General features: G+C 33.1%; 1 protein-coding gene across 3 annotated transcripts in view; it reads right to left on the reverse strand.

The window, feature by feature from the left end:
- Window positions 1-15,440, reverse strand: part of Ccdc172 (coiled-coil domain containing 172) — a 68,285-nt gene that overhangs the window by 37,967 nt on the left and 14,878 nt on the right. For 2 of the 3 annotated variants that reach the window (XM_078019902.1, XM_005320810.3), the window contains exons 4-5: window positions 7,778-7,894; window positions 6,207-6,372 (exon numbers count right to left, since the gene is read on the reverse strand). In XM_078019902.1, coding sequence (XP_077876028.1) covers window positions 6,207-6,372; window positions 7,778-7,894 — 283 coding nt within the window. The remainder of the gene's footprint in view (window positions 1-6,206; window positions 6,373-7,777; window positions 7,895-15,440) is intronic. The other variant, XM_078019910.1, reaches the window with a different exon arrangement.

The raw sequence follows: 15,440 nt of genomic DNA on the forward strand, positions 1-15,440 counted from the left end.
TAAAGGAATAATTTGCATATAGCACATCCATTTCAAGTATACAATTCTATGAGTCTGACAGTCACTTACATCTGTGAAACCACCCCCACAAACAAGTACCCATATATTTCTATCAACCTTCAGAGATTTCTTGTGACTCTTTGCATTGATTTTGGTCCAGGCAATCAGCAATCTGCTTATTCCTATAGATTAGTTTGCAGTTTGTCTATCTCCTTTTATTCACTATTTATCTTGTGATGCACCCATGTTATATGTCTCTTTTTAAATTTATGTACTGTCTTTTAGCTATTTATTGCTGAATACTCTACTGCATGGACATGTCAATTTTGTCTATCTTTTCACTTCTTAATGAAGATTTAAATTATGTTGGATTATGTCTACTGTGAATAAAGTTGCTAATAACAGTGTGGACACACTTTTCATGTCTCTGGATTATCTAGTTGTATAGTGGCTGGATTATATAGCAAATATATGCTTAATATGTTCATAAACTGCAAAAAAATGTTCCAAAGCAACTGTACCATTTATCTTACATTTTCATCACAACCATGTGAGTTTCAGATGTTCCACATTCTTGTCAACACTTGGTTTGATTATTTTTTAAAATTTTTATTAAAAGAATATACAGTGAATCTCATTGTGGTTTTAATTTTCCTTAATGGCTAAGGAAATTGAGTATCTTTTCACATAGATTACTGGTACTATATTGTGAAATTAAAATCTTTCCCCCTTTTTATAAAAAATTGGCTTTGTTGCCTTCCTATTTTTTCATTGTAAAAGTTCATTATATTGTGGGTAACAGAACATTGGCAGACATTTGTATTGCAAATATTTTCTTCAAGTTCATGTTTTTTTTCTTAAGTATCTTTTCAATTTATTTTAAATCCAATATTTTTTTTCTTTCATGATTCATGTTTCTTGTGTCCATCTAAAAATAATTTCCCATTACAAAATAGCAGATTTTCCACCAAGTTTTCTTCTAGGAGATTCATAATTTCAGCTTTCATGTTTAGACATAAGCCCATTTTGGATTAATTTTTAATATGGCATGTAGTAGGAGTTAAGGATCATCATGATTGTGCAATAGATGTCCAACTGTCCCAGCATCACTTACTGAAAAAAGACTCTACCTTCTCCCATGAAACTGCCATGCCATCTTTGTTGAAAACTAATTTCCAATATGCATATATATTTGTGTACCTTCCTGTTCCAGTGCTCTATATTTCTATTCTTAAACTAGCAACATATTATCTTGATATGGGAGAGTGCAGGCTTTTTCTAATTTTTCCAGTTTTCTATTGCTTTAATTCCCATTTTAGTTTTTTAATTCACTTCTTTTTACTTTGGTTTTGTTTGCTTTTCTTTATCTAGATTCATCATGTAAAACTTTATATCGTTGCTCTTAGATAATTCTTTTTTGTTTTACTAATATAAGCATTAAAAGCTACCTATGGGGACTAAAGTTGTGGCTCGTTGGTAGAGCACTTGCCTGGCATGTGTGAGGCCCTGGGTTCAATCCCTCAGCACCACACATAAATAAATAAAAGATCCTTGACAACTAAAAAAAATATTTTAAAAAAAACTTCCTATGTGTCAGGTGCAGTGGCATAGGCTTGTAATCCAGCAGCTCGAAATGTTGAGGCAGGAGGATCACAAGTTCAAAGCTAGTCTCAGCAAAACCAAGGCGTTAAGCAACTCAGTGAAACCCTATCTCTAAATAAAATAAAAAATAGGGCTGGGGATGTGGCTCAGTGGTTGAGTGCCCCTGAATTTAATATCGGTACCCTCTCCCCCCAAAAACTACCTATGTACCTCCAAGCACTGCTTTAACTATAAAATTTCGTTTTTAATCTATACTATCACTCAAGTTAAAAATATTTATAAACTGCTTTTGATTTTACCTCTGGATCATGAATTATTTACAAGTATGCTATTTAATTTCCAAATATTTAGTGTTTTCTTATATATTTTGTAGTTACTGATTTTTAATTTACTCCTATGACTTGAGGATATAGTATTATGATTTCTATCTACTCTACTTATTAAACATTGACCTTTTCCTCACTATAAAATTCCCTGCTTATTTTTGGTAAAATTCTTTATTTTAAGTTCAACTATATTTAATATTAATATAGCCCTTTTAGCTTTTGTATGTTTACTGGTTAAATGAACTATTTTTCATCATTTTGTTTCAACCTCTTTATTTCTTTAAACTCTCTTGTAGACAATATAGTCTTTATATTATTCTGATTAGCTCTGCCTTTTGACTGTAGTGATTAGTTCAGTAACAATTTAATTATTGACAAAGATGAACTTAGTTCTACCATTTTATTATTTATATCTCTCCTCTGTGGTTTTTGTTCCTATGTTTCCCTTTCCCAATTTCCTTCAGACTACATTAACATTTCTTACAGTCTCTTTTTAAATTTATGTACTGTCTTTTAGCTATGAATCTTTGTTATTTTTTTCTTTATTAATTTTTCTAAGAACTAAAATGAAAACCTGCGGTAGCCTTAATATGAGATTCCTTCTCACTAGGATTCTTGCCATTAAGATGGTTTAAAGGTAAAGATAAAACCCACAGCATTCTTAAGAAACCATGGTCTAAAGACAAAACCTAGTATATATATTTAAAATCTTTAGATTTGATTTCAGAAAAATCCAGAGTAATGCCTCAGAGAACCAAACTGAAGGCTATTAAGAAGCTAAAGGATCTTGTGCCTCAGCAGTTTCAGTAGAAGTCCCCCCAAAAAAGATCTTATAAGAAACAAATAAAGGACACAGAGACTAACCCACAAAGCTACAACTATCTTATATTTGATAAAGGAGCTAAAAGCATGTAATGGAGGAAGGATAGCATCTTCAACAAATGGTATTGGGAAAACTGGAAATCCATATGCAAAAAAATGAAACTGAATCCCTTCCTCTCGCCATGCACAAAAGTTAACTCAAAGTGGATCAAGGAGCTAGATATCAAATCAGAGACTCTGCGTCTGATAGAATAAAAAGTTAGCTCTGATCTACAAATTGTGGGGTCGGGCTCTAAATTCCTTAATAGGACACCCATAGCCCAAGAGTTAATAACAAGAATCAACAAATGGGACTTACTTAAGCTGAAAAGTTTTTTCTCAGCAAGAGAAACAATAAGAGAGGTAAATAGGGAGCCTACATCATGGGAACAGATTTTTACTCCTCACACTTCAGATAGAGCCCTAATATCCAGAGTATACAAAGAACTCAAAAAATTAGACAATAAGAAAACAAATAACCCAATCAACAAATGGGCCAAGGACCTGAACAGACACTTCTCAGAGGAGGACATACAATCAATCAACAAGTACATGAAAAAATGCTCACTATCTCTGTCAGAGAAATGTAAATCAAAACCACCCTAAGATACCATCTCACTCCAGTAAGATGGGCAGCCATTATGAAGTCAAACAACAACAAGACAACAAGTGCTGGCGAGGATGTGGGGAAAAGGGTACTCTTGTACATTGCTGGTGGGACTGCAAATTGGTGTGGCCAATTTGGAAAGAAGTATGGAGATTCCTGGGAAAGCTGGGAATGGAACCACCATTTGACCCAGCTATTGCCCTTCTTGGACTATTCCCTGAAGACCTTAAAAGAGAGTACTACAGGGATACTGCCACATGGATGTTCATAGCAGCACAATTTACAATTGCTAGACTGTGGAAGGAACCAACTCAGATGCCCTTCAATGGATAAAAAAAAAAAATGTGGCAGTTATACACCATGGAGTATTACGCAGCACTAAAAAATGACAAAATCATGGAATTTGCAGGGAAATGGATGGCACTAGAGCAGATTATGCTTAGTGAAGCTAGCCAATCCCTAAAAAACAAATACCAAATGTCTTCTTTGATATAATGAGAGCAACTAAGAACACAGCAGGGAGGAAGAGCAGGAAGAAAAGATTAATATTAAACAGAGACATGAGGTGGGAGGGAAAGTGAGAGAAAAGGGAAATTGCATGGAAATGAAGGGAGACCCTCATTGTTATACAACATTACATATAAGAGGTTGTGAGGGGAATGGGAAAATAAACAAGGAGAGAAATGAATTACAGTAGATGAGGTAGAGAGAAAAGATGGGAGGGGAGGGGAGGGGGGATAGTAGAGGATAGGAAAGATAGCAGAATACAACAGTTACTAATAGGGCATTATGTAAAAATGTGGATGTGTAACCGATGTGATTCTACAATCTGTATTTGGGGTAAAAATGGGAGTTCATAACCCACTTGAATCTAATGTATGAAATATAAATATGTCAAGAACTTTGTAATGTTTTGAACAACCAATAAAAAAAAGAAAAAAAAAGAAACAAATTTGTAATTACGGGTTTTTCCTAATGGAGCCAACATCAGGAAGATTTATATGAGACTCACCAAGTTTTTAAGAGAATTATATTGTCATAAACATAGTAAGTTTGAAATGAAATGGACAGAGACAGTAACACTGAAAAAGGAGCTTTTGAATACCCAATCTTCTACAGTACAGAAGCTAAGCAAAGTAGCACCTACAAGTACAAGTTATCTTTTATAAAAAAGAAAAAGGAAAGGAAAGGAAGAAAGAACGAATAAAAGAATGAAAAGAAAAGGAATAGTGCAGGGAATGGAAGCAAGAGCACAGTGGGTGGAGCTAAGAGTAATGGATAATCATTCCCAGGCAGGACATTAATTGAATTATGATTAAGGAACTTGCATTAATTTTGTAATTGGATTTCAGAATTGCTATGGAGCAACACACCTATGATTTTCCTGTTTTTCCCCTTTCTAAACAGGAGTGTCTCTCGCAATTATCCTTATCTCTCTCACCACTGGGTATTTGACATGTGAGGGAATAACTATCTTCTCTACTTTTAGGTCTTTAGTCAAGAAAAATTTAAATAAGGAATTATAATCAAGGTATCTCATCTGCAACTGGATCTGATTTAAATGAAGAGATAGTGGACTTTAATGTTACAATAGAATCTCTGAAGTTTGGAAACTGTGGCTTATTTTTTACTTTTCCCATTTCTGTCTACATTAATCAATTACAAAGTTCTGTATTCTTCCTAAATATCCCTTTAACCCATTAAGTCCCAAGTTTTCAATTTTGCAAATATTTCAACAAAATTGACACAGGTATATTAAAATATATTGAAAATAATAATTTAGAGCTTATATATTAATCAATAGTATAATTAGTATAATCAGATTCTTATTGTAAAACTATGTATTATATAGTTACATAGTATATATACTATATTTAAATTTTTATAGGTAATTTATATCTGAGATGATAGAACAAAAATGGATTAATTCTCTCCCTCTTCTCTTTGGCAACCACTTTAATATCTTAATTTAATTGCAATTACTTGCATAATTGTTTTCCTGAAAGGCAACTCTCCCCAACCTACTGTGTAACCCTACTTCCTGTATAAAACATTTGGTAAAATAAGAATATCAGCATCAGTCCTAAACCTAAAATAGCTTCCATCACATTGTGCTAAAATATTTGGCTAAATATTTTGTTTTTCCACTTTTAAATTTTATGTCCCCAGGACTTAGATTAGTGTCTATTACATAACAGGTAGTTGATAGTTATTGATAGTGAATGACTGACCAAACTCTAATGTCACATGTACTTCTAAAGAATTTAATACTGGGGGCTCAGAGGCAGAGCATTTGCCTAGCATGAGTGAGGCCCTGGGTTTGATCCTCAGAACCACATAAAATAAATAAAATAAAGGTATTGTGTCCAACAACAACTGAAAAATAAATACTTTTAAAAAAGAATTTAATACTTCTCACAATTAAAAAAACTAATATTCACAGCCAGGTACAGTGGTAGCAATCCCAGCAACTCTGGATGCTGAAGCACGAGAACCACAAGTTTGAGGCCAGTTTCAGAATTTGTGAAGCACTCAGCAACTTAGTGAGACCCCATCTCAAAATGAAAAAATATTTCTAAGAAGGATTATGGATATAGCTCAGTGATAAAGCACCCTTAGGTTCTATCCCCAATAACAAAAAGAAAAAAGAAATACATTCATTAGGACAATTAAGATAAAAATACAAGTAAGTAACTATATGATAACCTGATTTTATTATGAAAAGACCAAAATTTCTAAAAAATTCATTCATTCAAAATAAGCTATTTTAAATAATGCCAGAAAAATAAATCAATCGTATGGACTCATACCCCATTTCAAAACGTTTGCCTGGTTTTCTAAGTCAGATATTTCAATCTTGACATTTTCTTTCATCAGAAGCTCTCTTTTCTTTGTTATTTCATACTCATTATTGAAGTCTGTAATTTCCTTAATAAATTTTTCTTCCTCCTCTGTCACTCTTTTCTTTGTAACCTCCTGAAATACAGAAATAAAAGATCAAATATGGTTTTGGTTGCAATATTTTTCTTTAATGATTTAAAATACAATCATCTAAACTTATTAACAACAAAACTATAAGAATAATAATTTCTGGTATTACTATAAATGGCTTTACTTCATTAGTAATACTGTTTAAAAAACTGAAACTATTAAACAATGACAACAAACTAACTTCAGATGAAAGATTTATCCTTAAGTAGAAATTCTACCATTCATCATTATACCAATGTTTATTTATGAATTAAACTTATCATCACACATGCTATTTTATCACTACAATACAAAATTGGGTGGCAAAATAATGACTAAACTTGAAAATTAAAAATCTATACTCAAAGGAATTACTGCTTACAGAAAATAAAAAGAAGAAAAGACAAAAAAATAGATAAGAACATCCAAAGAAACTTTTGTTTTGTTTTGTTTTTGTTTTTGTTTTTTGTACCAGGGATTGAAACCAAGGGTGCTGAACCACTAAGCCACATCCCCAATTCTTTTTATTTTTTCACTTTGAAACAGAGTCTCACTTGCTTAGGGCCTCACTAAGTTGCTGAGACTGGCTCACTCTACAAACTACTGAGATTATAGCCAGGCACCATGGTATCTGGCCAAGGAAACTTTTAAAAATGTAGATTGATGAAAGCAAAATTACATATTAATTTCAAAAGCAGCTCTAAATAACATTTTACACATTGTAAGGAAATAGGAATTACCAAAACTTTAGACAACACAAAAACTTAAACTTTGTGACAATGTTAGAATCTAAACATTTTGGGATTTTATTTTCTATTTTCTCTTAAGAGATGTCAAATAATTATGGGCCACATTCAGAATCTGGACTTGTTCAAAACCATCACATCATTTGGTTCTGACTTTTGACCTGTACTTTTAATATCTTTAAATGTATTTTCTTTAAAATGTCAACTAATCACAAGTCACATCTCCAAGCATCCTGGCATTCAAAACTACTTTTCAGTTTGTTGCCTCAGACTTAAGATAAAAAGATAAAAATACCCATCCTTTCACTCACATCTATAAATGTGCCTAAGAATGAACACTTCTACCTTTCAAAAGCATTAAAACCAAGGTCTCAAAGCCTGAGCAATTCAAATCAGTTGTACTCTTTCCTTTAGGCTTATTACAATTGCAAATAATTTCTGTTACATCCCTGCCAATAGATCTCTTTCAAGCTATATTACTCTACCAATTGATTTTAAATAGCACTTAATACTTTTAACTTATCTGAATAGTACTTTTTACTTATCTAAATAGTACTATCTGCCAATATGCATATGGGTAATTTTCTAAAAGTACACCTAAGTATATGAAAATACTTCTTGACTAGGTTATTGAAACAGATTTTTCTAAGTGGTTGGAGACTTACAAAGGTTTGGAGAAGCACACTCCTTTGGTTTGTGATTTCATTGCACTGTCTTTCTAAAGCATTTTCATGAGTTTTCAAAAGCTGAAAGAGGAAGGATTTTTCAGAAAACTGCTGAACCTTCAAAAGTACAGAAATCAGAATGAAAGAATTAGATTTTTAGGGTATTTATGTTAATAGAACAGATACACACAGTGTAAAACATTTTCTGTATTAATCTTTGCAAAATAAAATTCACATTAAACATCTTACTATACATATGCTATCTTATAAGTACTACATTAATTATAAGTTTATAATCATGTCTCCCAATAAGAACATTAACTTCTCAAGGGCAGGGAATGTGTTTTCTTTTTCCTCTTCATACCTAGCACAGTTCTAAGATTAAGTACTAAAGCTTTTGACTATACACAATGAAATTTGACTTCAAGACATCTTGTTTTAAAGAATAAGTTTCTATTCTTACAACTAATAATGGATGGAATAAATTATTTATACAACAGATAAACTTTATAAAACCCAGGCAAAACCCCAATCCTATGACTATAATTACATAAAATAAAACATAAACCTGTTAAATTCCTCAGATTTTGAGAACTCATTTTAACTTTTATTGGCAAAGTTTTCAACAGCATTTTTATTTTCAGAGCCTACAACAGTTGATTAGCAATGCTGCTAAGCTGGTACAATCTGAAAAGCATCCCTTTAGGTATTCAATCTACAGATTTTCCCTTCTCCTTTTTCCTTCCCATTCCCTGTTTCCCATAGGAACTCATTTTTTAATTTAGTACCTCATTTGGTTCTAAGCAGAAAAAGATACATTAAACATTAATATTAGATATATAACTATTATTTTATTTAGACTTTTAAAAGTGGCATCTCCTGAGACAAATATTGAGATGAAAATCAGGGAGTTTTGATATGTAAAAGCTAAAAAAGATGCTGGACTAAAAATAGTTTTTCTACAGTGTTCAATATTGGCCCTCATAAGAAAGCATCACTTTGGATGGGCTGTTCCTATCTCTACAGAGAAAAGAAAAAGGATATAAATTCAACTTAAATTGCAGAAAGCAAGATTTATGTTAGTTATAAGAACTTTCTCAAGGTGAGAGGCAGGTTGTGAAACCTGTGTCCCAGAAGACATTGAATAGTAAAGAATCTAGGAATAGTCTAGTCCAGAGGCAAAGAGTTGGCTGAAAAGACATTTTGAAATATTATGGCTAAAAGGTTTAGAAATATCAGCATTTTTTTAAAAAGTGGCTGAAATAAAATAGAAAATATGATCTTACATTTATATTAGATCACAGCACATCTGCCTACACCTACAGTACATGGTATCATCCTGATCAACCCTATTTTAAGAAAGACATCGGATAGAAAGATTAGACAGAAACACTATACATGAACAAAGGAATTAAGGTAATACTCTAAAAATTGGGGGAAAAAGAATGAAGTATTTTACCTAAGACAAAAATTAGAAAACACTAAATCTATCAAATTATATAGAAATTGAAAGCAAGGACAAACAAGAAGACACACACACAATTTATATACGATATCTCAGGAGATGGCATATTTTTAAAGTTGGAATGAACTGTACATGTGTACGTGTGTGTGTATATATATTACTACATATGTATGTTATATACATGAATATATAGTAACTATGATTGCCCAAAAAAATGCTTCAGAGACCAAATACTGGCCTACAGACAAAATATGGTTTAATCTACTGAGGTATTTGAAGAACTATGCCTTTCAAAATTAATATTCTTGAATTCTAATTCTGTTGCTGACAGATGTTATAAAAGACCTGTCAAAATTTAAAAACGAAGAAAATACTACAAATCAAATGAGTATATTTTAAATGAAACTTAAGCAAACCTATGATTCAAATTCAAAAACACTTTGTTACAAGCTCATAAATTAAAAAGCTTTGTTTCAGCAATCAACACTAAGAGCTAAAAATTTCCACTGCACTCCTGTCCTTTCTTAAAAGGGAAGAATATCAAACAATAAAGTTATATGACATATTGGCATTTAACTGTACTATTTTACCATAACCTGAAACATGAAACCTCTATACCAAAAACTAAAAAAGTAGCAGCTATTCAAAAGATTAATAAAAATGGTATAACTTTCCTCTTCTCTAAAATTTTGTTAATTATCCATTTTGAAGACCTGTCTGCTTCTTTGGATTTATTTTTACTATTAATCTTTCTTCATTTTGACTTTCTATATTTGACTTTACCTTTTACTTCTACATTTTTGACTCTCAATCAAGACCTAAAGAGTCAATAACTAGAAGTTACAGTAATAATTTTAAAATATATCATGATCAAAACATTTAATACAAAAATATCTTGGCAAGTATGGAAAAAAGTATAGCATAAAATAAAATGACAAGAGTTTGCAAAGATGAAGTCATTAGGAGCAAGTACCACAAATGCCTCCCATTTACTGATTCACACAGTGAGGACATCAGTAGTTTAAGGTGATAGAAGTTAGACAAGGTCTAATACTATTAGTATAGGGTCTTCACATTTTAGTAGAACTAAAGGGACAAAAACATTTGTATCTTTTCCATTCCTCTTTGACAAGTTATTAACTCTTCGTAAATAAAATAGCTTTTCATAGTCACCTATTTGTTAAATGTTTGATTTTATTCCTTTTTTTTCTTTCTGTTAACCCAACTAACTTCTTATTTTTCTCTGTCCTGTGTTTAAAAACTAGACCTACCAATGTGTACAATTTAATGTAAAAATATAACCCTGAATATACTGATGAGATCAAGATAAGCTCATTTCACAGAATATCCTCAGAAACCTCTCCTTATGACCTGGATGGGGAGGATCAGTAAAGAAGAGATAGGAAATTGTACTACAGAAAATAATTCTAAACATATTTCTCTGAATCAGGTTTGAATTGAAGTATTATCATGCTCATGGTAAACGAACTATTTCTTTTATGGTATGTAGAAACTTAAGAAACTATTAATCCTATTTCCTAAGTTACCCAAAGATCCCAAGAGGCTATAAGCTATATAAATAGTGGAAAGCTCCTAATGGCAAGAATACAAATTTCTCTCATCTCCCTCTGTCCTCTGACTAGAAATGAAGAGGAAATATTGGCATTCAGTCTTAAAGTTGCATTCCAGAATCAAATGGCCAAGCTTTGTCAGAAAACATTGCTGTTTTAGAAAAGTTTAATTTATAGCAGTGCCAACTCTCTGGTCAATTCTGCTTCTCTAAGCAATATTTTTCCTTTACCTGTTTTATTCCTCTTGGGAATCTGATTTTTAAACAAAGCTTATAGTTTTCCCAGTGAGCTGACTTATCTGGTCAAGGAGGTCAGTTTTCAACAAAGCCATGATTCGTGACTCTTCACTACTCCTTCAGTCTGGGTGCCTTGAGGTGTTTTTCTAACAGAAGAACTTGAAAACTGAAAATGACTGAGGATTTTAAATGAATGTTTGGGTCTAAGTAAGCAAAAATATAGGGCTACTCTTTGTTGTTTATTGTGGCTGTTGTTAAAAATAATCTCAGCCTTGAGGAATTGACATTTTGCTGATTAAATGCTTTTCCCAATAGCATAACTACTTTAAATAAGAAAACACAAAAAGGGAGGTGTGGATTTTACATTCTTAAAATCATAACACTAAGGAAAAGAAATGTGGTTGTTACAACCATGATAAAAGGCATTTTAAACATTAGGGTACATCAATGAATATCATATAAATGGAAGATGTTAAGTGTTTTGAGGTTATTGTTTTGTTTTTCTAAACCATAGATGTAATGCTTAAATAATAACTCACTATGACATAGTAAGAATAATACAGTAAGAAAGATTCAATATTAGGAAATGTTAGTCCTTAAAATAGTTTATTAGTCTTCCCATGATCTGTACCTAGGAAACTGTACCACAGAAGATAATTTTAAACATATTAGAAGGTTCAATATACGGAAATCAATAAATGTTATTCACCACATCAATAGACTTAAAAATAAGAACCATATGATCATCTCGATAGATGCAGAAAAAGCATTCGACAAAGTACAGCATCCCTTTATGTTCAAAACTCTAGAAAAATTAGGGATAACAGGATCATACCTCAACATTGTAAAAGCAATCTATGATAAGCCACAGGCCAGCATCATTGTGAATGGAGAAAAATTGAAGACATTCCCTCTAAGATCTGGTACAAGACAGGGATGCCCTCTCTCACCACTTCTGTTCAACATAGTCCTTAAAACACTGGCCAGAGCAATTAGACAGACGAAAGAAATTAAAGGCATAAAAATAGGAAAAGAAGAACTTAAATTATCACTATTTGCAGATGACATGATTCTATACCTAGCAGACCCAAAAGGGTCTACAAAGAAACTATTAGAGCTAATAAATGAATTCAGCAAAGTGGCAGGATATAAGATCAACACGCATAAATCAAATGCATTCCTGTATATCAGCAACAAATCCTCTGAAACGGAAATGAGGACAACTACTCCATTCACAATATCCCCCCAAAAAATAAAATACTTGGGAATCAACCTAACAAAAGAGGTGAAAGACTTGAAAACTACAATGAAAACTACAGAACCCTAAAGAGAGATATAGAAGAAGACCTTAGAAGATGGAAAAAGATACCCTGTTCATGGATAGGCAGAACTAACATCATCAAAATGGCGATATTACCAAAAGTTCTCTATAAGTTCAATGCAATGCCAATCAAAATCCCAACAGCATTTCTTGTAGAAATAGATAAAACAATCATGAAATTCATATGGAATAATAAAGGACCCAGAATAGCAAAAACAATGCTAAGCAGGAAGTGTGAATCAGGTGGTATAGCGATACCAGACTTCAAACTATACTACAGAGCAATAATAACAAAAACAGCATGGTACTGGTACCAAAACAGGCGGGTGGACCAATGGTACAGAATAGAGGACACAGTAACCAATCCACAAAACTACAACTATCTTATATTTGATAAAGGGGCTAAAGGCATACAATGGAGGAAGGATAGCATCTTCAACAAATGGTGCTGAGAAAACTGGAAATCCATTTGCATCAAAATGAATCTGAATCCCTTTCGCTCGCCTTGCACAAAAGTTAACTCAAAATGGATCAAGGAGCTTGATATTAAATCAGATAGAAGAAAAAGCTGGCTATGATCTACATACTGTGGGGTCAGGCTCCAAATTCCTCAATAGGACACCTATAGCGCAAGAGTTAACAACTAGAATCAACAAATGGGACTTACTCAAACTAAAAAGTTTTTTCTCAGCAAAAGAAACAATAAGAGAGATAAACAGGGAGCCTACATCCTGGGAACAAATCTTTACTCCACACACGTCAGATAGAGCCCTAATATCCAGAGTATACAAAGAACTCAAAAAAATTAGACAATAAGATAACAAATAACCCAATCAATAAATGGGCCAAGGACCTGAACAGACACTTCTCAGAGGAGGACATACAATCAATCAATAAGTACATGAAAAAATGCTCACCATTGCTAGCAGTCAGAGAAATGCAAATCAAAACCACCCTAAGATACCATCTCACTCCAGTAAGATTGGCAGCCATCATGAAGTCCAACAACAACAAGTGCTGGAGAGGATGCAGGGAAAAGGGTACACTTGTTCATTGTTGGTGGGACTGCAAATTGGTGCAGCCAATTTGGAAAGCAGTATGGAGATTTCTTGGAAAGCTGGGAATGGAACCACCATTTGACCCAGCTATTTCCCTTCTAGGTCTATTCCCTAAAGACCTAATAAGACCATGCTACAGGGACACTGCTACATTGATGTTCATAGCAGCACAATTCACGATAGCAAGATTGTGGAACCAACCTAGATGCCCTTCAATAGATGAATGGATAAAAATATATGTGGCATTTATACACAATGGAGTATTACTCTGCATTAAAAAATCACAAAATCATAGAATTTGGAGGGAAATGGATGGCATTAGAGCAGATTATGCTAAGTGAAGCTAGCCGATCTTTTAAAAACAAATGCCAAATGACTCCTTTGATATAAGGGGAGTAACCAAGGACAGGGTAGGGACGAAGAGCTTGAGAAGATTAACATTAAACAGGGATGAGAGGTGGGAGGGAAAGGGAGTGAGAAGGGAAATCGCATGGAAATGTAAGGTGATCCTCAGGGTTATACAAAATTACATATAAGAGGAAAGGAGGGGTAAGACAAGATAATACAAGTGGAAGAAATGATTTACAGTAGAGGGGGTAGAGAGAGAAAAGGGGAGGGGAGGGGAGGGGAGGGGGGATAGTAGAGAATAGGATAGACAGCAGAATACATCAGATACTAGAATGGCAATATGTAAATCAATGGAAGGGTAACTGATGTGATACAGCAATCTGTATACGGGGTAAAATTGGGAGTTCATAACCCACTTGAATCAAACTGTGAAATATATTAAGAACTATGTAATGTTTTGAACGACCAACAATAAAAATAAATAAATAAACATATTAGAAATATACATTTCTTTCCAGCATGTCTCCAACTATTCTTCTTCTCACTCACTCCTTTCTAGTCTCACTAGCTTTTTTGTTATTCCTCACATAGCTCACACATTCCTTCCTCCAGCCTTTGCAAAGACTTCTTTTTGTGTGAATTGCTGATATTTTAATTTTTTTGTTTGTTCTTTCTAGATATAGATTAGACTATATTTTCAAATATTATATATATATATATATACACATATACATATATAGAATAAGTACTACTTATTCCTTTTAGGATCCAATTTTTGTGGTTTTACATGACATGAAGTTACATTGGTTGTGTATTCATATGTGAGGATAGGAAAGATATGTTCAATTCATTTTACTGTCTTTCCTATTGCTATCCCACCTCCCTACCCCTCATTCTTCTTTGTCTACAGTCCAGTGAACTTCTAATCTTCCCCTCCCTTGTTGTGGGTTAGCATCCATATATCAACAGGGTTTGGGGGACTGGCTTCTTTCTCTTAGCATGGTATTCTCCAGTTTGATCCATTTACTGGCAAATGCCATAATTTTATATTTATGAGGGAATATTCCATTGTGTTTATACATACCACATTTTCTTTATCCATTCATCTGTTGTAGGGCATCTAGGTTGGTTCCATAGCTTGGCTATTGTGAAATAAACTGCTATAAACATTGAAGCAGCAAACCAAGGAGTGAAATAAAGGGCCAAATGGTTCCATTCCAAGTTTTCTAAGGAATCTCCATACTGCTTTCCAGAGTGATTGCACCAATTTGCAGTCCCACCAGTAATATATAAATGAACCTCTTTCCCCACATCCTTACCCATATTTATTGTTGCTTGTATTTTTGATAATTGCCATTCTGACAGGGAGAGATGGAATCTCAGGGTAGTTTTGACTTGCATTTCTCTAATTGCTAGAGATGTTGAACATTTTTTTCATGTTTTCTGACCATTTGTATTTCTTCTTCTTTGAAATGCCTGTTCAGTTCCTTAGCCCATTTATTGATTGGATTATTTGTGAAATAAACTGAGTTAAGTTTTTTCAGTTCTTTGTATATCCTAAAAATTAATGCTTTGTCTGAGGTGCAGGTGGTAAAGATTTTTCTCCCATTCTGTAGGCTCTCTCTTTATGCTCTTGTTCTTGATTATTTCCTTTGCTGTGAAGA

Source organism: Ictidomys tridecemlineatus, chromosome 1 (genome assembly GCF_052094955.1).
Source record: "Ictidomys tridecemlineatus isolate mIctTri1 chromosome 1, mIctTri1.hap1, whole genome shotgun sequence".
Lineage (NCBI taxonomy): Eukaryota > Metazoa > Chordata > Mammalia > Rodentia > Sciuridae > Ictidomys > Ictidomys tridecemlineatus.